Genomic DNA, 23,700 nt, shown 5'->3' with positions numbered 1-23,700 from the left:
CCCTGAGAAAAAGAGTGTGAATATCTACCCTATCTATGCCCCTCATAATCATATAAACCTCGATTAGGTCACCACTCAGCCTCCTTCGTTCCAAGGAAAACAGTCCCAGCCTATACAATCGCTCCCAATAACTGAAGCCCTCCTTTCCAGGCAACATCCTGGTGAATCTCTTCTGCACTCTCTCTGTTGCTACCACATCCTTCCTGCAGTGTGGTGATCAGAATGTACACAATACTGCGGTCTAACCAATGTTTTGTACAACTGCAATGTGACGTCACAAGTCTTCTACTCGATGCCCCGGCCTATGAAGACAAGCGTATCAAATGCCTTCTTCACTACCCAATCCACCTGTGTGTCCATATTCACTAAGCTATGGACTTGCACCCCAAGGTCTCTCTGTACATTTACCAGAATTTCACTTCCTAAAGCACATTACCTCACACTTCTGGATTAAATTCCATCTTCCATCACTCTGTCTGACTTTCCAGCTGATCTGTGTCCCGATCTATCATTAAACCACCTTCTTTGGTGTTTATGACTCCACTAATTTTTGTGTCATCTTCAACCCTACTAATCAGACCCCTACATTCTCATTCAAGTCAATTATATATATATTACAGACCTCCAAGGTCCCGGCTCCGATCCCTGTGGTCCACCACTGGTTACAGACCTCCAATCAGAAAAAACACCCATCCACCACTACTGTCTGCCTCCTATCACCAAGCCAATTTTGGATCAGTTTGTCAACATGCCTTTTGTGCCTTAACCTCCTGGACAAGCCAACCATGTGGGACTTTGTCAAAGCCTTACTGAAGTCCATGCCAACCACGTCTACCACACTGACTTCATCAATTACCTCCTCAAAAAACTTAATCAGATTTGTGAGACGTGATCTCCCCTGTTGACTTCTCCTAATCAGCCTTTCCAAGTGAACATCAATCCTGTCCCTCAGAATCTTCTCCAAGGACTTCACTACAAGGCTCTTGTTATTTATGGAATAGTTGAATGGTCAGAAGGAAACACGGACTGAGCTGGATGCTTTGGGAGAGGATGCATCACAATGTGGAGTCAGCTCCAGAGCTCTGAAGATTCTCTGCAGGGTGTTACAGCAAAGAGTGCACCACAGCGCTGGTGACTGGTAATTTGGTAATTGGTTTATTATTGTCACATGTACCGAGATACAGTGAAAAGCTTTTGTTTGCATGCCATCCAGACAGATCACTCCAAACATAAGTACATTGAGGTAGTACAGAAGGAAAAACAATACAGAATGCAGAATACAGTGTTACAGTTAATGAGAAAGTGCAGTTCAGGTAGCCAAATAAGGTGCAAGGGCCGTGGCGAGGTAGATTGAGAGATTAAGAGTTCTTTATTGTACAAGAGGAGCTCCTGATCTCTCAATCTACCTTGTCATGCGATGGGACAGTTTGAAAACCAAAGCCTGTGGGAGACTTTAGAAAGGAAAGATCATCGGCAAAGACTTTGTGATTCAAAAGTGACAATAAGAAAGGGAAAGGTTCCATGTCCACAGTGATACACAATGGGAGTCAGGATGCAAGTGGTGTTAGAACGGGATATGAAGATGGAGAGTTTAAACAAGCAACGACAGGAGACACAGTTATGCCAGTACCAGATACAATGTATGATTGTAGCTACTGTATTTATTGATAAGATTCTTGGAGTTTGTGTTAAATTTCATTCAGACTGTTTCATGCATGTGGGTGACACCAGGAGTCCCGAAAATGTGAGAGCAGGATGTGGGACCCGATGAAGCCCATCTGGGGAAGTGACCCATTGGAGTTACTGGTGCCTGGCGCAGATACTTCAGAGATGCCAAGTACAGCCTGCAGTGAAAATTCAGTGATCAATGGGATCAAGAGATCAAGTGAATCATGGGCTGAATTTACAACTGTACGTTAGTTAAATAGTTAACTAATTGTATAATTTAATTTATGTAAATAGATTAATCAATTGTATGGGGTTATTTTCTCTCTGAAGAAAAGCAGTGTAGTTTATATGTGCATGGTAACCTTAAAGAACCAGTTGGTATCATGTGGTGTGATATCAGACACACACAGTTTGGTTGAGGGTTCTGCTTACAAATTGGAATATAAGAACTACCCTCTGCCTCCTTCCACCGAGCCAGTTTTGTATCCAATTTGCTCTCTCACCACGGATCCCATGTGCTCTAACGTTCTGCACCAGCTTACTATGCGGGACCGTGTCAAAGGTCTCGCTATAATCCATGTAAACAACACCTACCGCCCTGCCCTCACCAATCCGCTTGGTCACCTCCTCAAAAACCTCAATCAAGTTTGTGAGACATGATCTTCCATGAACAAAGCCATGCTGGCTATCCCTAAATAGTCCTTACCTTTCCAAATGCAAATAAATCCTGACTCTCAAGCATCCCTTCCAGTAACTTTCCCACCACTGACGTAAGGCTCACCAGCCTGTTGCTCCCTGGTTTGTCCTTACAGCCTTTCTTGAATAAAGGTAGAATATTAGCCACCCTCCAGTCCTCACCCATAGCTAACAAAGATACGAAGCCCCAGCAGTCTGCTCTCTTGCTTCCCACAATGTCCATCTGGTCTGATCTCAGGGAATTTTTCCACCTTTATGTATTTCAAGACTGCCAAAACCTCCTCCTTCACAATATCAGTGTGTTTCATGACATCACAGTTTTGTTCCCTGAACTCACTAACTTCGGTGTAACTCTAACTTTCCATGGTAAATCCATAACGAGAAGTATTCATTTAAGACCTCACCCACCTTCCGTGGCTCCACACATTGACGAACACACTCATCCTTAAGGGGACTTACTCTCTCCCTAGTTACCCTTTTGCTACAGAACAGGACTGTTTCCCTCCCTGAACTCACTAGCTCCCATGTCCTTCTCCACCGTAAATATGGACGAGACTTTCTGTGCCCATAATCATTCCCAGGTGAGTCGATATTTGACACAGGACTAGCAACACTCCAGCCAAAATCCCACAAAACATTCCTGCTCCGTCAATGCAAAAGAGGTCACAATAAGGACAGCAAGAGATCAATGAGTGATACAGCATGGAAACAGGCCCTTCGGCCCACTGAACCCGTGCTGACCATTAAGAACCTATTTACACTAATCCCAATTTTTTATTCTCCCCACATTCCCATCAACTCCCTCCAGATTCCGCCACTCATCTACACAATATACAGCAGCCAATTAACCCACCAACCCCGCACATCTTTGGGATGTGGGAGGAAACCGGAGCACCTGAAGGAAACTCAAGCAGTCACAGGGAGAACGTGCAAACTCCACACAGACAGCGGCCGAGGTCAGGATTGAACCCGGGTTGCTGGAGCTGTGAGGCAGTGGGTCTCCCAGCCATGCCACTGCCCACCCAACGTACAAAGTAATGGGGAAAAATGTAAGGGCCTGAGCACCTTGTCTACAGCTTATTATTTCGAAATAGCATTCACCCACGTTATAAGCTGTACAGATCACGCGTAAACAAGAGGCAAACGAATAAATATTTAAACATGCAATTATTTTAAATATTAAAAATAAACCTGTATAACCCTGACATAGAACAATAGAACAGCAGAGGTTTATAGCAATGAAAAAAGCCACTCAGCCCATTCAGTCAACCCTCAGGCTATCCGAAAATATTCACCATTGCACACTCTCCCAATATCTTTTGCTACTTCAAATATTTATCTAACTTTACCTTAAAGATGCGATGGTCTGTGCCTCCACCTTTCCCTGTGGTAAAGCAATCCACGCACCAACAACTTTCTGTGTAAAGACATTTCTCCTCATTTGCTCTTCTTTCTCCTGGTGACAGCTTTAAATTGATGATCCCTGTCACCAACTCCTAAAGCAGAGGAAATAATCCTTCCCTGTTCACTCCATCAAAATCCTTCATAATTGAACAAAAATCACAGGCTTCTGTGCTGTCTGGAAACAGCATCAGCGTCCCGGCTGCATTCCCAGTCCCTGGGTTGGTCCTGGTCAGTCAATGAGAGAGCCACTCTGTGCCTTCAGAGTCCTTTCTATCGTGGGGTGCCCAACCTCTGCTCTCCTTCCAGTCTCTGTGTCGCCAGCCTCTGGAGTTCAGACATGAGAATCTGAACCTGTTTTTCTGGGGACACTGTATTCGATCTGACAACTTCAGTGGTCCCATCCCCTCAGCCTCCTCTCATTCTAGACTCCTGCCGTCACTCTCAAACACAACGTTCCCCCCTCCGACCCTCACAGCCCCTCTGTCCTTGTCCATTGTTGTTTTATCTTCAACATCCGACTGGAGTATCTTTCTCTGCAGATTCACAAATGTTCCCGTTAACGAGCTTCCCTGCAAAAAGGTTCAAAGTGAGGGTGTTGTTGATTGGATAATGTTCAATTCCATCTGAAGCTCCTGAGCAAGTGAAGCAGCAAGACCTGGAGTCCCAGGGAATGTTCAGGCACAGGGTGATAAGTGGCAAGTAACATTTCTGCCACAAATGTGCCAGGCAATGACCACCTACACATCACATACAATGGCATTAACATTACTGGGCCCCCCATCTCAATATCCTGGGGGTCACCACTGACCAGAAACTCAACTGGATCAGCACATAAATAGCATAGCAACATGAACAAGTCATAGGCTGGGTATCCTGTGGTGAGTGACTCACCTCCTGACACCCCGAAGACTATCCACCATCTACAATGCATAAGGGGGCGGCATGGTAGCGTAGTGGTTAGCACGATGCTATTACAGCGTCAGCAATCGGGGTTCGATTCCCCTCGCTGTCTGTAAGGAGTTTGTACGTTCTCCCGTGTCTGCTTGGGTTTCCTCCAGGTGCTCTGGTTTCCTCCCACATTGCAAAGACGTACTGGTAGGTTAATTTGGGTTTAAAATGGGCAGCGTGAACTCGTTGGGCCGGAAGGGCCTGTTACCACGCTGTAAGTAAAATTTTTAAAAAAGTCAAGAGTATGATGAAACATTCTCTACTGCCTGGACGAGTACAGCCCCAACAACTTTCAAGAAACTTGCCACCATCCAGGAAAAGTCTCCCCTCCACCACCCTAAACATTCAAGGTTAGACAATCAATTCATACGGCTATGTTTTTATGTGCTACCTGACTGCTTTACAACACATGTCCAGTACAACCAATGGTTTAGCCTCAGGACCAGGGCCAGTCTAGCCTACCATATGACTTCACCCATTGCCTCTTGGCTGAAGGCTCCAAGCCCCTTCTGCCTTCTGGCTGGAGGACCCCAACCCCCATTTCCACGGCCATCAGAGGTGAGTGATGTCCACTTCCTGTACTCTCCTGCACTCACAGACAGATCTGCCTCCAACTGGTCCCAGCAGTTGAAATGGCAGTTCCCATCAGGAGCCATTACATTCCGAGCTCTTGCATGGACTTGGGGAAAATACATGGGATTTTCCATTCTATAGCACAGTGTACACGTTCAACCAGCACTGCCCTGGCCTTATCTCCACCACTTCAGCACACTGTTCTACATGGAAACTCTCACCCCGTCCCACACTAGCACACCTCATCTCCAACTATCATAAGGTTCACTGTCGAACTTCCAATCAGCTTCCTGCCCTTGCTGCAATACCTTCATTAAACAGTCTCCCTGAATTTCACATTGACACCCTTGAGATGGAGACTGAGGTAAGCTCAGCCTTCCTGATGCAGGATCAGACTTTATCATGGTTAATGACAACGTCAGTTTCCACTTTCTGTAAGTCAAGGGTGGCAGGAAACAGTGTTAGTTAGGGAGAGGTGGATGAGTGTTGTAGGGTGGGTGTGACATTACACAGGAAGAGGGGAGGACTGAAATAAAAACACAGAGCAGGTGAGGCAGCATCTCTCTCTCTCTCTCTCTCTCTCCCCCCCCCCCCCACCCTCTCTCCCTCTCTCCCTCTCCCTCTCGCTGGCTGACCTGCTGAATATTTCTAGCATTTTCTGTTTTTATTTCAGATTTCCAGCAGCTGCAGTGTTTCTTAATTTTCTTCCAGAAATCCATACTGGCTCTCCACTCATTTCAAATTTCTTTTAATCCTCAATCACTCTCTCCTTAATTGTGGACTCTGATAACATCCCAGATCTATAAATATTAGGCTCTCACACAACTTCGTTGAATAATTTTATATTTACAACTTCCCAGTGAAATAACAGCTTGGGGGTGGCTTTGATCTGAAGTCCTCGCTGGGTAGGAACCAGGAGGTGGGGCAGGTGCTGCACTGCAGTACCATTGGCGTGTCTGAGCACTGGTGTCTTGCTCCTACAGTGAGCCGCAGTGCCTGATCTATTTTTATGGGAGGCTCTTGCCATTCCATTTCCTCTTGTGCAATTTGCTTTTCATTTGTAATGGTACCCCAGCTTTAAAAACTAAAACACACTTTGTCTTATTCTCGCTACCTCTCAAAGTTTATTTTCTTATTCTGTTTTGTGTTGTGGCCTTTTCTGTCATTTTTCTTCCTTTGCTGGTTTTTCTTTCTCCTCAGTTCCCATTGATCTATACTTTACATTGTCACCTCACCGTCACCAGCACCCACTCAGTCTGCAGGCTGAAGGTTTCTTCTCCACATCATGAAGTCAGAATCAGAATCAGATTTATTATCACTGATGTATGTCGTGAAATGTGTTGTTTTGTGGGAACAGTACGGTGCAAAGACATAAAAATCTATTAATTACAAAAGTAAATAAATAATGCAAAAATAGGAATAATGAGGTGCATGGATCGTTCAGAAATCTGCTGGTGGAGGGGAAGAAGCTGTTCCTGAATCGTTGAGGCACAAGAGTCATGGAGTTATACAGCACACCAACAGGCCCTTCGGCCCAACTCGTCCACGCCGACCAAGGTGCCTTCCGGAGCTAGTCCCATTTGCCCACGTTTGGCTCAGAGCTAAACCTTTCCTATCCGTGTACCTGCCCAAGTCCTCACCTTGTATAGGAAGCAAGTGTGACTCGCAGGAAGCATTGGTTTGTACTTTACAATATTGCGGACCATCTCTCTGGGGCCGTACTAGGTGAGTGAGAGGAGATTCCAGTTATTCATCTCTTTCTTTGGTTATGTGTCAGTTTGTGGGAGCTGAGGTTTTGCTCAGTGGCATCACCGCCTTCCTCTCCTTGCCCTCTAGTCCCACACAAACGTATCATGGTTCCCCTTTGTTCCCCCGTGCTCCGTTCATTCGCCGGAACCGTGGCGACACTCGCGGGCTGCCCCCAGAACACTCTACGCAAAAAATGCATTTCACTGTGTGTTTCAATGTACCTGTGACTAATAAAGAAATCTGATCTCTTATCTTATCATTATACTTTCCACCCACCTCGCCACACGACCTGCTCCCGTCCCTCAACCTCGCTCTTCCTCGCTCCCCTATTATCAGTCTCCCCTCTATACCCCTTCTAATGTTATATACCCCAGTCACATCCCTTCTTATCTTCCCCCATTCCAGGGAGATCAGTCCCAGCCTCTTCAGTCCCTCCTCATAAATGAAACCCTCCTTCCAAGGTAACATCCCGGTGAATCCCCTCTGCACCCTCTCCAGTGCTGTCACATCCTTCTTATGCTAACTGCGCACAGTGCTCCAGCTGTGGTATGACCAATGCTTTGTAGAATTGTGGCATAACCTCCCTGCTCTTGTACTCAGTGCCCCAACTACTGAAGGCCTGTATACATTACCCCTTCTTAACCACATTATCTACCTGCGCTGCCACCTTCAAGGATCTTTGGACTTGTACACCAAGGTCCCTCTGTTCCTCACTATTCTCTAGGGCCCAACAATTCATGGAGTATGTCCTTGCCTCATTAACACTTCCAACATACACTACCTCATTAATCTGGATTAAACTCCATCCTCCATTTCTCAGCCCAATTCACCAACACATCGATATCGCCCTGTAGTCTAAGACCACCCTCCACACTGTCAACAACTCCTCCAGGTGTCATCTGCAAACTTACTGATCCTGCCTCCTGCGTCCACATCCAAATCATTCACATATGTTACAAACGGCAAGTGTCCCAGCACTGACCCCTGTGGGACACTGCTAGTCACAGGCATTAACCACAGAACTACACCACTAACCGCAGAAACAACCCTCAACCGTCACCCACTGTCTCCTATTGCACAGCAAATTTTGGGCCCAATTTGCCAACTTGCCTTGCATCCCATGGGTCCTGATCTTTTGGAGTGGTCTCCCATGTGGGACCTTGTCAAAGGCCTTACTGTAAGTCCATGTAAACCACATCTACTGCACCGCCCTCATCAATACACTTTGTTACCTCTTCACGAAATTCAGATTGGACAGACAAGATCTCTGCCCTTGAGAAAGCCACACAAGATGCTGGAGGAACTCAGGCTGCATCTGTGGAGGGAAATGGACGGTCGATGTTTCAAGTGGAGACCCTTCATCTGGACTGAAAGATAGAGGGGAGGTAGGCGGTTTAAAAAGATGGAGGGAAGGGGTGCAACAAAAGCTGGAACTCATTATTATTCACAAGAGCAGATCTCACCACTTCTGGAGATCTCCCCTCCACAGTCTCCAACCTAATAGTTCCCAAACCCGCACTGCCCATTTCTATGTCGTACCCAAGATCCACATGCAAGATGCCAGCTCTTGCTGCAGCCCTCCCTCTGCTTCTTTATACCAGCTGTGCCCCATCTTTCAGTCCAGATGAAGAGTCTCGACCCAAAACATCAACTGTCCATTTCCCTGACTCGCCGAGCTTCTCCAGTATCTTGTGTGTTGCTCCAGATTCCAGCATCTGCAGTCTCTTGTGACTCCTTGACAAAGCCATGCTGGCTAGTCCCTGCCTTTGCAAAGATCATTAATCCTGTCCTTCATAATTTTCTCCAGTAACCTCCCTACCACTGATGTCAGGCTCACAGGTCCGGTTTTCCTTGCTGCCCTTTTTGAAAAGAGGAACCACATTTGCCATCTTTGCTGACAAGTTGTCTCCGATAACAAAGGTAAAGGATCTCAACTTTGCTAATACTTAGAGTCATAGAGTCATACAGCACAGAAACAGGCCTTTCGGCCCAACTGGTCCATGCTGAGCAAGATTTCCATCTAAACTAGTCCATCTTGCCCATGTTTGGCCCATAAACCTTTCGTACCCATGCACCTGTCCAAGTACCTTTTAAGTGTCACTATTGTACCCGCCTCAACCACTTCCTCTGGCAGCTCGTTCCATACACGCACCACCCCCCGCGTGAAGAATTTGCCCCTCGGGTCCCTTTTAAATCTCTCCCCTCTCACCTTAAACCTATGCTCTCCAGTTTTTGATTCCCTTTCCCTGGGAAAAATACTGTGTGCATTCACTCTATAAATTTCCCTCATGATTTTATCCCTCAGTCTCCTACATTCCAAGGAATAAAGTCCTAGCCTGTCCAACCTCTCCCTATCACTCAATCCCGGCAACATCCTTGTAACTCTGCATCATAAATCTGCAGTGTTGGTGAATGATGTGCATGGGCTGCAGCTTACTGCGGGTGAGAAGTTGCAGTGGTGCTGCCCTCAAAACCTGCATTGAAGCTTCAGCCATGCAGCAGTGCTGGTGAATGATGTGTGGCAGTCGGAGGGACCAAGGACTGTGGTGTAATTGCCCCGGGACCAGTGAAAGGGTGGCAGGACCCCACTGTGTTTGCCACGGATGGGCCGAATGTATTCGGGAAGCAGGTGGGTGTGGCTGGGGCTGTGACATCATCAGTGACATCATGTCAGCCTGAAACTGGACAGCAAGATGAGTGGGGGAGTCACTCCAGCAACAAAACCTGGAACCGGATCTAGAGCCAGATTATGGGCAAATCCCGGAGCTGGACTTTGACAAACCCTAGAACTGGATCCTGGGCAAACTCTGGAGCTGGATCCTGGGCAAAGCTCAGAGCTGGATCTGAATGAATATGCCACGACCATCACTGACTTCATCAAGACCTGCGTGGACGATTGTGTGCCTCTGAGAACGTACCGAGTCTTCCCAAACCGGAAGCCATGGATGAACCAGGAGACTCGCAGTCTGTGGCGTTCAAGACCAGCATTCCAGAATCCTTGTAGAAGTCCAGGTACAACCTACGGAAGGCCATCGTGAGAGGGAAAAGGCAATTCCAAGTGAAGCTGGAGACACAGTCGGATGCACGACAGCTGTGGCAGGGTTTGCAGGCCATCACTTCCTATAAGGCGAAACCTAACAGCATAAGTGGCAGAGATGCTTCACTCCCTGATGAGCTCAACACTTCTTATCCACGCATTGAAAGAGAGAATAACACTACACCTGTGCGAATCCCCACAGAATCTGGCGACCCTGTGATCCCTGTCTCGGAGGCTGAAGTCAGAACATCCTTCAAGAGGGTGAACCCTCGCAAGGCATCAGGCCCTGATGATATACCTGGCAGGGTACTGAAAACCTGTGCCAACCAACTGGCTGGAGTGTTCAAGGACATCTTGAAACTTTCACTGCTGCAGTCGGAGGTTCCCACTGCTGCAGTCGGAGGTTCCCACCTGCTTCAAAAGGACAGTAATCATAGCAATGCCCAAGAAGAGCAAGGTGAGCTGCCTCAATGACTATAGCCCGGTAACAATCACATCTACTGTGATGAAGAGCTTTGAGAGGTTGGTCATGGCTAGAATTAACTCCTTCCTGAGCAAGGACCTAGACTCACTGCAATTTGCCTACCATCACAACAGGTCTGCAGCAGACACAATCTCACTGGCTCTCCACTCTGCTTCAGAGCACCTAGACAACAGCAAAATACACGTCAGGCTGCTGTTTATCGATTACAGCTCGGCGTTCAACACCATCATCCCCTCAGTACTAATTAACAAGCTTCAAAACCTGGGCCTCTGTACCTCCCTCTGCAACTGGATCCTTGACTTCTTATCTGGAAACCACAGTCAGTGCGGATCGGTAGTAACGTCTCCTCCTTGCTTACAATCAACACAGGAGCACCTCAAGGATACGTGTTTAGCCCACTGCTCTACTCTTTCTACATTCATGACTGTGTCACTAAACACAGCTCAAACGCCACCTATAAATGCACTGATGACACCACTGTTGTTGGCAGAATCTCAGATGGCAATGAGAAGGTGTACAGGAGTGAGATAGATCTGCTGGTTGAGTGGTGTCGCAACAACAACCTCGCACTCAGTGTCAGCAAGACCAAGGAATTAATCGTGGACTTCAGGAAGGGGAAGTCGGGAGAACACACACCAGTCCTCATTGAGGGATCAGCGGTGTAAAGGGTGAGCAGCTTCAAGTTCCTGGGCACCAACATCTCAGAAGATCTATCCTGGGCCCAACACATTGATGCAATCATGAACAAGGCATGCCAGCAGCTCTACTTCATTAGGAACTTGAGGAGATTTGGTATGTCATCAAAGCCTCTTGCAGATTTCTACAGATGTACGGTGCAGAGCATTCTGACCTGTTGCATCACCGCCTGGCATGGAGGCTCCAATGCGCAGGATCGCAAGAGGCTTCAGAGGGTTGTAGACTCAGCCAGCCCCATCACGGGCACAACCCTCCCCACCATTGAGGACATCTTCAAGAGATGGTGCCTCAAGAAGCAACATCTATCACGAAGGACCCTCACCACCCAGGACATGCCCTTTTCTTGTTACTACCATTGGGGTGGAGGTACAGGATCCTGAAGACCCACACTCAATGTTTCAGTAACAGCTTCTTCCCCTCCGCCATCAGATTTCCGAACGGTCCATGAACCCAAGAACACTACCTAGTTATTCCTTTTTGTCTTTCACTCTTTATTTATTTTTGTAATTTATCGTAATTGTTATGTCGTTGCACTGTACTGCTGCCACAAGACAATAAATTTCGCATCGTACAAGTGATAATAAATCTGATTCTGAATTCTGATTCTGGGCAAACCCTGGAGCTGGATCCTGGGCAAACCCTGGAGCTGGATCCTGGGCAAACCCTGGAGCTGGATCCTGAGCAAGTCCCAGAGCTAGATCCTGAGCAAACCCTGGAGCTGGATCTTGGGAAAATCTCAGAGCTGGATCCTGGGCAAATCCTGGGGCCAGAGCCAGAGTATAACCTTTCTAAGGCCCTTCCATCTTTCCTGTGGTAGGAAGATCCGTCCAGAACACCATGTCCAAGGGCTGACTGCTGACCTGCAACATGATCCCCTTGGCTTCATATTCCACTTCTGCATATGTTGAAATCTGCCTCCCATCCTCCAATCAGCCTCTGCTTCCCGACATAGAGGCAACTTATTCTCCATATCACCACGGGAGCTGCACCCTGCCTGCAGTGTAACCTGTCCATTATCCATTCCCTGTTGAAGATGGAACCAACATGGAGAGGTATCCTGCCTCTCCAACATTGCCCAAGCCCACCTCTGCAGATCTACACTTAGAAAGAGTTTAAGGATTCTGGTTAGTTATGCCTGCTAATCTTTTCTCACAGGTTACGTTTAACATTTTACAGTTCTCCATTAGCTGTTAATGTATACCCACTGGGTCTGTGATTTGTAGTGATTTCAAACTTCCCTCCAATGAACTGAGCCAGTCAGTGGTGGACCGTCTGCCTCGGATAGATCACAGGTTCCACGGCTATGATATTTCTTGTTCAATACGTGGAAGGGACCAGCCATTTCCTCTCCTAAACCTGCCAAAACACGGTTCACTAGCGAGGTGTTTGTACAGTTGCTGCCGCCACTCACTGTATAACAGCAGACATTTTTTGATGTGCATGTTGTGCTTTTATCTCCTGATGAGACCATGTACCCCTCCCAGTTCCATCCACCTATTACCCACATACTTCACCCCCCGGCTAACCACCTCCATCCCCTCCCCTATCTGTTTCTATCTGCCCATCACCCCTCCCCTAATGGTTCCCATATCCATAAAACCATAAGATACAAGAGCAGAATTAGGTCATTCGGCCCATCGAGTCTGCTCCACCATTCAATCAGGGCTGATTTATTCTTAATCCCATCCTCCCACCTTCTCCCCATAACTCTTAACCCCCTTACCAATCAAGAACCTATCAATCTCCGCTTTAAATACACCCAGTGACTTGGCCTCCACAGCCGTCTGTGGCAACAGATTCCACAGATTCACCACCCTCTGGCTGAGAAATTCCTCCTCATCTCAGTTTTAAAGGGACATCCTTTTATTCTGAGGTTGTGCCCTCTGGTCCTAGACTCTCCCACTGATGGAAACATCCTCTCCACGTCTAATCTATCCAGGCGTTTCAGTATCTGCTAGGTATCAATGAGATCCCCCCTCATCCTTCTGAACTCTATCAAGTACAGGCCCAGAGACATCAAACGCTCCTCATATGTTAAGCCTCTCATTCACATCATTCCTGTGAACCTCCTCTGGACACTCTCCAGGTGCAGCACATCTTTCCTCCTTAGATAGGGGGCCCTAAATTGCTCACAATATTGCAACATTCAATATTCCAATGTTCCAATCTTCCCACAATTTCACCTTCCTTTTTTTGTCAGATTCCAGCACCGGTAGCCTTATCTCCCTCCAGCAGCTGTCTCCACATTCACTCTCCCCTCCCCACACACCTCACTCCCATCTGCCCTTTTTTTTCTGTCTCCATCTATCATCATCCACCTGCCCCTGTCTCCCAACTCCTCCCCTCCCATCCCCTACCTGGCTCCACCTGTCCCTCATCCTTCACCCCTCCTCAGACCCCTGGCCCCTGTCCTGCTGCTCCCTCTTCTCCTCCTAAGACTGGATACCTCCCCTCTCCACTCTTGGTCCTGATGCAGGGTCTCGACCTAAAACGTCAACAATTCCATCACCCCCCCCCCCCCCCCCCCCCCCCCCACAGATGCTGCTCGACCTACTGAGTTCCTCCAGTAGACTGTCTGTTGCAGGCAATAAATTGTTTGTCAATTCAGAGACACTGTTCAGGTAATCATTCCATTTTTTAATTTCATATACAGGGACTGTGGTTAAAAGCATATCCTGCTGTAAGGTGGGTACATGTTAGAGCACAGTACTGTAATTATAGTGCACACGGTGTACACATCTGCCATATTCAGCTACCAACGTGCATCCTGAACAAGAGTTGCCTTTATTTGACCTCAACCACCTAGTGGCAGGAACTCAAACCCAAACTTTTGCTCTGAGTTTATTCAACCGCAGGTGGCCTCGAGGAGTATTTTCAAACATTTATTGATTGACCACAAGGAAATTCCATCACAATCTCATGATAAAATACTATTGAATACTTTGCTGCTACACAACAGAATGAGGAAGGTTGAGTGGTTCAGCCTGCATACAGCCCCCCTGCTCCAGGAGGGCGGTATAGAAGTGGAGTCCCTCATGTGTTGTTTTATTTAGTCATCTCCTCCGCAGAGAGCCAGCAGGACCCGCTCATAGTCATCCTTGGTTGCAGCCTAAAGCAGAGAGATAAATGATGGTTATCCCAAGGCCACCAGCAACACTGGACATTTATTGGCTTGTACAATGACTCCCACTATCAGATCACAGTGAACACCAGAGCCTGCAGACACTGAAATCTGGAGCAGCGAACCATCTGCTGGAGGAACTCAGCGGGAGGAATTCCTTTTCCCTCCACAGATGCTGCTCGACCCGCTGCGCTCCTCCAGCAGATCATTCGCCGCACCAGGTCAGCAGGCCATTCGCAGACAGAAGCTCCAAACGCATAAAGGCAGTAGGTATTGGGGTAGAACACAATACACAGGCCACAGAGCACGTGATTCAGGTGAATGGCCACCCCCACTCCTCTGAATATATCCTGGATCACAACAACCTTCACGGCATTAATCAGCGCGGAGGAAGCCCAGTAAGGGAGGAGAGCACTGGACCAGTGTTAGAGAATGACCCCATGACCCCAGGTGTGGAAGGGCCGTGGGAGTGGAGTTTGGGGGCCGTGACCATAATTCACTTCAGTTCGGTATAGTTGTAGAAAAGGAAAAGGGTCCAACCTGGAGTGGAAGTTCGACATTGGGACAAGGCTGATTTTACTCAGCTGAGGGATGGTTTAGCAAAAGTGAACCAGTGTTTGAGCAGCGGGAGGTGAGTGGGTGGGTTCGGGGCAGGGACGGTCCCGTTCGTAGAGAAGGGGGATCTCCCTATTCCAGACCCCCACGATGGATGTCAAGGAGCAGCCAGGGTGGTATAAGGCAAGAAATGGAGACCGATGACGGACACTGTAGAAAGTCTGAAAAGAACAGAAGGTGCAGGGAAGAAATGAAAGATTAAATTAGCAAGGTACTGATGAATAAATGAAATGAAAACCCAAAGACGTTGTATGAATACATGAAGGGTGAAAAGGAATGGAAGGAGTGGGTCTGAATGGAGGCTTGCAGGTGGGAGTCCTGAATGAAAACTTTACACCTGACGTCATGGAAGGGCGGGTTGTTATAACAACCAGGAGGGAGAATGCAAAATATTGATATAAAGAGAGAGGAAAGACACTTATGGTGAGCAGCATCTTTAAAAGTGGATAAATCACAAAGTCGAACTAAAATGTATCCCTGGCCCTTACAAACATTACAGGGGCTCTGACAGCAACCTAGAAAGAACCTGAGGAGAGATTCAATTAAAGTGCATAAAATTATGAGGTCTGATAGGCCTGAAATCTTATTGGAGAGGTCACTCATTCCGGTTATGCAAGTTAGTTGGTACAATGATTAGAGAGGAGGTGAGGACCTTGTTATACTCCACAAGTTGTCGGGGTCTAGAACTTACTGCCTGAGGACTGGAGGTAGAAGACTTCCCCAGGCGTAGGCACCAGCTGGACAGGCCCTTGAAGAACTATGACCTACGGGTCCATGCACTGAGCTTGGAGAAGTGGGATAACCGAAGGCCCACGTCTGGTAGGGAGGGACACCATGGGCCAAGTGCCCTCTGCTCTCCAAGGCTCTGTATGATTCAACCTTGCAGACCCAGTGAGGGAGACTTTCTAGTGTTCGCCTCTCTAACCCAGTCTCCTCCACAACATCAAACAATAACTCTGAATTTGTATTGCTCCAGATTCCAGCATCTGCAGGATTTTGTGTGTCTCCATTCTGCATAATCACCTCCTGCCTTCTCCCCTTTCCCATTTGTCCTCATCTCCTCCCACCATCTCAAACACTTCCCAGTTCCGATCATCCTTATTTCTCTCTCCACAGATGTTGCCTGACTCACTGAGCATTCCCAGCATTTTCAGCTCTCATCCCTGTTTCTCATGAGGTAAACAAGACGAACACGGTAGTAATGATCCAGTACTCCATATACGCCCCTGGAGCCAGGGACTGCTACTGGAAATGTAATCCTTCTCCAACAGTGTTGAGATGCTCCAGGGTAAGGCAAACTGCCCCGGGGTCCACAAGCAGAGACGCAACAATGCCCACCAAGCCCCGCACAGGCAGACACTCACCTTTATACATTGGTGGAGAGATTTGCCAGTTTTCTTCTTGAATTCTTTCCTGATTGATAGCAGATCGATCTCACAGCGCGACACCATGATCCTGGTTAATACATCTCGCTTCAGGTCGCCCTACAGATTGTACATCTCAGTTTAGTTTAAAAACACAAACAGCAAAGCAGCCGCCGATGCTGTCTTAAAGCATTTGTACTCCAGTGTTGACACAAGAACTAGAGGACATAGGTTTAAGGTGAGAGGGGAGAGATTTAATAGGAACCTGAGGGGCAATTTTTTCACGCAGAGAGTGGTCAGTGTAAGGAATAAGCTGTCAGAGGAAGTGGTTGAGGCAGGTACATTAACAACATTTAAATGGTACTCGGACAGTACTTGGATAGGAAATGTTTAGAAGGATTTGGGCCAAATGCGGGCAAATGGGACGAGCTTAGATGGGAATCTTGATCGGCATGGACCAGGTGGGTTGAAGGGCCTGTTTCCGTGCTGTATGACTCTTTGATTCTAAGTATTAGCGAAGTTGAGATCCTTTACCTTTGTTATCGGAGACAACTTGTCAGCAAAGAACTCGGGAGTGCTCTGGATGCATTGCACTGTGAGGGACACAGAAAGGACTGTTATCAACATGGAACCAAGCAGCCTGAGCACAGCCTGTAAGGCAGTCCTCACCACAAATGGGTGGAAGTCTTGTGGAATGCCAGCCCCTTGGTATAAATGCCTACAGGAGGTCCTTGCATGTGGCACAGAAAGGGAGGGGCCTGCCCGACACCCCCACCCTCATTCAATCAGGTCACCGACAACCCGAATCCTAACTCCAGGCAGCCGTCGCAGTCGAACAGCCAATTGGGTGCATGGGAAAATCGGTACCTTCTCCGAGTAATTCACAATAAAGGTCAGAACATACCGGTGGTAACCCAGCTGCAACACGCTGATACCGTCACCTCCCTTCTCTCACTGCACCACTTGTTGACGCACCCCACCCCCCCACCCCACCCCCCAAGCTAGTTCCCTGCTGGGGTGGAGGTCACTCGGTCACTGTCTCGCCAGCCAGTGGCACAGGTGGAATTCTTCAACTTTTCGGGATGTTGGTGTCAGTATGAATTGCCCTTGAGAAGGTGGGGGTGAGCGAGGGAGGTGTGGGGAAGGTGGGGTGAGCGTGGGGTGTATTGGGAAGGGGGGGTGAGCGAGGGACTTGTGGGGAAGGGGGTGAGTGAGAGATGTGCTGGGAAGTTGTGTGAACGAGGGACGTGCGGGGAAGGTGGGGATGAGTGAGGGACTTGTGGGGAAGGGGGTGAGCGAGGGTCGTTTTGGGAAGGGGGGTGAGTGAGAGACGTGTTGGGAAGTTGGGGTGAGCAAGGGACGTGCTGGGAAGATACCCCCACCATGCTGTTGGGTAGGAATTTCAGGGGTTACAGGTGCCTGTTGCGGGAGGTCCAGACTCAGTAGGATACAGGAGGGCAGCGTTCACTGCTCGATAGACCAGGAATGTTATGCCAGATCTGAGGTCTCCTACTTTAAAAGCTCTTTTCCTCAAATGACTGAAGGCAGATGCTGTGGTGAATTTCCTCACTGATGTCTACCTCCACTGACCAGTTGATTCTGGGGTACGGGAAGTGGTCCACATTTCCCAGGGTCCAGTGTGGACCTTTATTGTCAGAGGATGGTGTGGTACATTGGGCCTCGATGACCTCCGCATACCAGACGTTTAGTACCAGACCCATTCTTCTGTACGCTGCTGTGAAGCAGACAACAAAAACCTGGAGCTCAGCATCCAAATGTGGACATGCACAAACACCGTTGGCGTAATGAGGTCAGAGCGTCCCTCTGTTAGACCACAAGGATGTCCCACCCACACTGTGACCAGTTCCAATGACCAGTGGTCTGACCATTGCTCAACCTGCTCTGTTGTCTCCATCAACTGCCAGAAGTAAATCAATGTATCTGACGCTCAGTGCCTGTGATGCTGCTGCAGGTACGTTTTTCACTGCACCTGTGCATACACGTACTGCAGAGAGTTGTGGACACAGCCCAGCACATCACGGAAACCAGCCTCCCCTCTGTGGACTCTGTCTATACCTCTCGCTGCCTTGGTGAAGCGGCCAGCATAATCAAAGACCCCACCCTCCCAGGTCATTCTCTCTTCTCCCCTCTCCCATCAGGCAGAAGATACAGGAGCCTGAGGGCATGTACCACCAGGCTCAAGGACATGGTGATAAGGCCATTGAACGGTTCCCTTATACGATGAGATGGACTCTGACCTCACAATCTACCTTGTTGTGACCTTGCACCTTATTGTCTACCTGCAATGCACTTCTCTGTAGCTGTGACACTTTACTCTGTACTGTTATTGTTTTTACCGTACTACCTCAATGCACTCTGTACTAACTCAATGTAACTGCACTGTGTAATGAATTGACCTGTACGATTGGTATGCAAGACAAGTTTTTCACCGTACCTCAGTACAAGTGACAATAATAAACCAATACCAACACTTATGCATGCAACAAGAAACTTGACTTTGACCTTGATGTTGAAGGTCTCAGGGACACTGCCAGGACAGCTCTTCCCAGCCTGATCCTCACTGACAACCTGACAAAGCCCAGTCAACAGGAGCCAGGGACTGTCCACATCCAGCCAGCTCTCCTGAGCCCAGAAATTCTCGGCTCAGGAATGGATGCTGGGTCTCACTGGGAGCACTGCAGGCAGGTGGTAGGATCAAAACTGTGGGCTCGCCAGACATCAGCAATTCTGGTCCCATCACATCGAAGTTGATGGCAATTTGCAAAGGTCTTAAATTAACAAGTCCCACCCCCTACACAGGAACATGCAGCATTCAGGACAGAGAAGGTGAAGTGTGAGATATCAGGCATACCCAGGGCCAAAAGATTACATCGCAGATCTTTTGAAAGGTCTTCTTTGATGCTTTCACTGACGGTTTTGGGGCTGTAGGAGTTGTATCGCTGGAAAACTAATCAAAGGAAAACTCAGGTTAGAATATTATTAGTAATGTTGGTAATAAGATCACCATTGCCAAAACAACCAAGCATCACCAGTGATGCCCAACTACTGTGGATGAAAGATACATATTATATGGGGTTATATTGAAGAATGCAAAAATGTTTTAAGCAATATTGGACCAGGCAAAAGATGGATATTTCTGCCCACTTGCCTGGACACTACCTCCTGCACTCTGTGTCACTGTCCATTCAGACACAGCAACCAGAGCAAGAACATCCAATCCCTATTTCTGCACCATTCACTAGGACTGAGGCTGACCTGATTTTCTTTTGCCTGAGTTCCACTGCATCTAAGACACAAATAGAGATTGTAAGTAGTTGTGGCCCCATCACTGAACTTGCAGAACCCTACAAGTTATAGATTGGCAACCTAAAAACAAACACTTACCCTCACTGCTTTGCTTTAATTATCTAATTCCCTGCCCACGTTAACCCAATGCCGTGAGCTCTCGCCTTTTGCAGTAACTCTCTACGTGGTGTTTTACTGAAAATACACTGCATCTTCTGGCTCCCCTCCCTCCACCCTGATAGGTACATGCTCATTGAACTCTCATAAAACCACGATTATCAGGTAGTCATGTTCTGCTCTTCTGTTTTCACTTCCTTAATAAATGGGTTCCACCATTTTCCAGACTAGAGATGTTACTGATTGGCTCGGAGCTTGCTGTTTCTCTATCCCTCCCTTCTTGAATAGGGGTGTTATATTTGAAGTTTTCCGATGCACCGTAATGTTGCCCGAATCTCAGAAATGCTGGAAGATCTCAATCATTTGTAGCCTCCCTTTCCAGAACTCCAGGACATAGGCTGTCAGATCCAGGGGGGTTATTAACCCTTTGCTTCCCTGGTTTGTCTCATACTGTTCATTGCTTTAACTCTTTACTCTGCTTTGGCCCTTGGTTTTGTACTAATTAGCATTTTCTACTGTGGAGACAGACACAATGTTTGCTCAATGTTTCTGTGACTTCCTCTCTCCCCATTACTCACTTCTATCTAAGCTTCTCCAAGGCTTACATTTGCAGCCCTCTTCCCATATATGTACTTTACAATCTGTTATTCTTTTCCTTGACACTTTTATATTCTATTTTCTCCCTCCTTCATCAGTGCTTAGTCACTTTTTGATGGTTTCTAACTCTCCAATCCTCTGGCCTTCCTCTACAACTTTACTAGCCTTTGCCTTCTGTTTAACACTATCCATAACTCTTCAGTTAGGTGTGGTCTTTATTTCCGGATAGAATGCCCATTTGTTGAGAACTATGCAATATTTGTTTAAATCCATTATTGCTCACCTAACTGTCATCTCTTTTTAACTAATTCCTCAATTTAACTGAACAAAACTTGTTCTTCATTTCTACTTATTTGCACTTAAGTGCAATACTAGTTCTGAATTTAAATGTGTCATTCCCAAACTGAATGTGAAGTTCTAGACAATAGTGCAAGAACATAACTCCTGTTAGGGGGCTTTAGATGTCTCCCCTGACGATTTCCTGCCCTCGCTGATCCTTATCAAACTGACTCAGCTCCTGACTTTGTGAGTCAACATCACCTCTCACCATTCTCCCGATGACGGATTCCTCCTTGAACATCAGGGTAAGCTCTCTGGAATATTCAGTTGCCACACAACAGCTGAGTCTCTGCATTGGCTGTTGGATTGGACATAACCTCCATTTGTCCCACTTATTTAACTATCTTAGAGTCATAGGGTCATGGAGTTACACAGCAGGGAAACAGGCCCTTCGGCCCAACTGGTCCATGCCGACCATTATGCCCATCCATGCTAGTCCCACTTGCTGGTGTTTGCCCAACCTTTCCTGTCCATGTACCTGTCCAACCGTCTTTCAAACATTGTTATTGTGCCTGCCTAACCTCTGGCAGCTCATACCATATATTGACTCCCCTCTTCATAAAAAATTTGCCCCTCAACTTCCTTTCCCCTCTCACCTTAAACCTATGCCCTCTAGTTCTGGATTCTCCAACCCTGGGAAAAAGACTGAGTGCGTTCACCTCATTGATGTCCCTCTTAATTTTATACACCTCCATAAGAACACTCTTCAGTCTCTTACACTCCAAGGACAAAAGTCATAGCCTATCCAACCTCTCCCTATAACTCGATGATGCTGGAGGAACTCAGCAGGTCGGGCAGCATCCGTGGAGAAAAGCAGGTGGTCAACATTTTGGGTCACCCGAAATGCTGACCACCTGCTTTTCTCCACGGATGCTGCCTGGCCTGCTGAGTTCCTCCAGCATCATTGTGTTTTTCATCTAGATTCCAGCGTCTGCTGTCCAAGGGAGTTTCTCTCCCTATAAGTCAATCTCCTGGCAGCATCCTTATAAATCTTTCCTGCACTATTTCCAGTTTAATAGCATCTTTCTTACGGCAAGGTGACCAAGAATGAACACAATAGTCCAGTTGCAGCCTGACCAACATCCTGTACAACTGCAACATAACCTCCCAATTTCTATACTCAGTGCCCTGACTGATGAAGGCCACATGCTAAGTGCCTTCTTCACCACCCTGTCTACCTGTGACTCCACTTTCAGGGAAACATGTACCTAAACTCCAAGGTCCCTCTGTTCTGTTCTACAGCACTCCCTACGGTCCCACATTTACCGTGAAAGTCTTACCCTGATTTGACTTTCCAAAATGCAACACCTCACACTTATCTGAATTAAACTGCATTTGCCATTCCTCAGCCCACTTACCCAGCTGACCAAGATACCAATGATTCTCAAACCAATGTCTTTTACAATTTTCCCTACTTTGACCTTTTGCTGCTTTGCCACCTCTTGTCACACTTGTCATTACCCTTCAACTTCTGAACGTTCCCTCACCCGAATCCTGACCTCTCCCCCGGCCATTTTATTTAAAACCCTGTCTGCAGTCCTGGTTGCTTAATTCACAATGACTCTGGAGCCAGCCTGCTCCACTTGGAGCTGGACTTCCATTTCGCTCAACTGCCCGCGGATACATAGACCACTCAAGCAGTAACCTCAGACTGTCTTTCTGCTGGTTCGGTAGACGGTAGCTCCTCACACTTCTCCAGCAGCAGCCCTCTCTGCTCTGTAGTCTTGCTGGTTGCAATGTCAGCCTCAGCTGTGTCCTTGCCTTCCCACCAGTCCTCCCACAGTTCGAGAAGGTGGCTCTAACCCTGGCATTGTGCAGGGTTCATCGATATCAGGGCTTGTGCCTGCAGAGAATAGTGTCTGTCTGTCTGTTCCTACAGAGTCAGTCCATCTGTTCCTATGGTGTCTGTCTGTCTGTTCCTACAGAGTCAGTCCATCTGTTCCTATGGTGTCTGTCTGTCTGTTCCTACAGAGTCAGTCTGTCTGTTCCTATGGTGTCTGTCTCTGTCTGTTCCTACAGTCAGTCCATCTGTTCCTATAGTGTCTATCTGTCTTTTCCTGCAGAGTCAGTCCGTCTGTTCTGACAGAGTCAGTCTGCCTGTTGCTACAGTGTCTGTTGCTACAGTGTCTGTTGCTACAGTGTCTGTCCCTCTGTTTCTACACTAATGATGACACGTTAACTCTTTCCCTCTCCACATATGCTGCCTGTCCTGCTGAGTGTTTCCAGCGGTCTCTATCTCTATGTCACTGCCTCCGTTTGCGAAGCCTGACTAAACAGCGGCCTACTGGCCGACCCTGTTACCTCTCTTTAGGTGGGGAACACTCCTCTCGGTCAGTATGCTGATCCACTTTGCCGTGTCCATTCCTTTTTTTTGCTGTACAGCTTCATTGAGTGTCTGCAGAGTCAAACATGAGGGCTGCGATCAGTGAATGATTTCACACAGTTCCACAGGCCCCTGATGCCCACACCCCCCAGTGTTTGGCGTCTTCATCCCAGGACAGCGTGTGTGTCCACACCAGGACACGTGCCTGGGTAGGTTAGAGACGGACAAGACGGCTGATGGAACATCCACCAACTCTCCCAACCCTGATGATGGGGTGTAAGGACTCTGAGGGTGGGCATTCAAACTCCCCCATTGGTCAGTGGGCTGTAGGTCACCCCCAGCACTAGGCACTGTTAGTCTCAGGCATTAACCTCCTGAGACTAACAGTTAAACCTCCTGTCACTGGATGTCAGATAAAATCCTCTGGACAGAGAAACCAAGGACTTCAGATGCTGGAATCCAGAAGAAAAACACAATGATGCTGGAGGAACTCAGCAGGCCAGGCAGCGTCCGTGGAGAAAAGCAGGTGGTCAACATTTCAGGTCAGGACCCTTCTTCAGGACTGAAGATAGGGAAAGGGGAAGCCCAATATATAGGAGGGAAAAGCAGAGCAGTGATAGGTGGACAAAAGAGGGGAGGCAGGGTGGCACAGGGTGGTGATAG

At 47.7% G+C, this 23,700-nt stretch overlaps 1 protein-coding gene across 1 annotated transcript in view; it reads right to left on the bottom strand.

Annotated features, from left to right (window-relative positions):
- Positions 1 to 13,871: 13,871 nt before the first annotated feature.
- Positions 13,872 to 23,700, bottom strand: part of LOC127585192 (annexin A2-like) — a 32,017-nt gene continuing 22,188 nt past the window's right edge. The window contains exons 9-13 of the mRNA XM_052042423.1: positions 23,016 to 23,109; positions 19,228 to 19,323; positions 16,890 to 16,948; positions 16,356 to 16,475; positions 13,872 to 14,364 (exon numbers count right to left, since the gene is read on the bottom strand). Coding sequence (XP_051898383.1) covers positions 14,305 to 14,364; positions 16,356 to 16,475; positions 16,890 to 16,948; positions 19,228 to 19,323; positions 23,016 to 23,109 — 429 coding nt within the window. The 3' untranslated portion in view covers positions 13,872 to 14,304. The remainder of the gene's footprint in view (positions 14,365 to 16,355; positions 16,476 to 16,889; positions 16,949 to 19,227; positions 19,324 to 23,015; positions 23,110 to 23,700) is intronic.

This window comes from Pristis pectinata, chromosome 32 (assembly GCF_009764475.1).
Source record: "Pristis pectinata isolate sPriPec2 chromosome 32, sPriPec2.1.pri, whole genome shotgun sequence".
NCBI classification, from domain to species: Eukaryota; Metazoa; Chordata; class Chondrichthyes; order Rhinopristiformes; family Pristidae; genus Pristis; species Pristis pectinata.
This window is presented reverse-complemented; position numbering and strand designations above follow the sequence as displayed.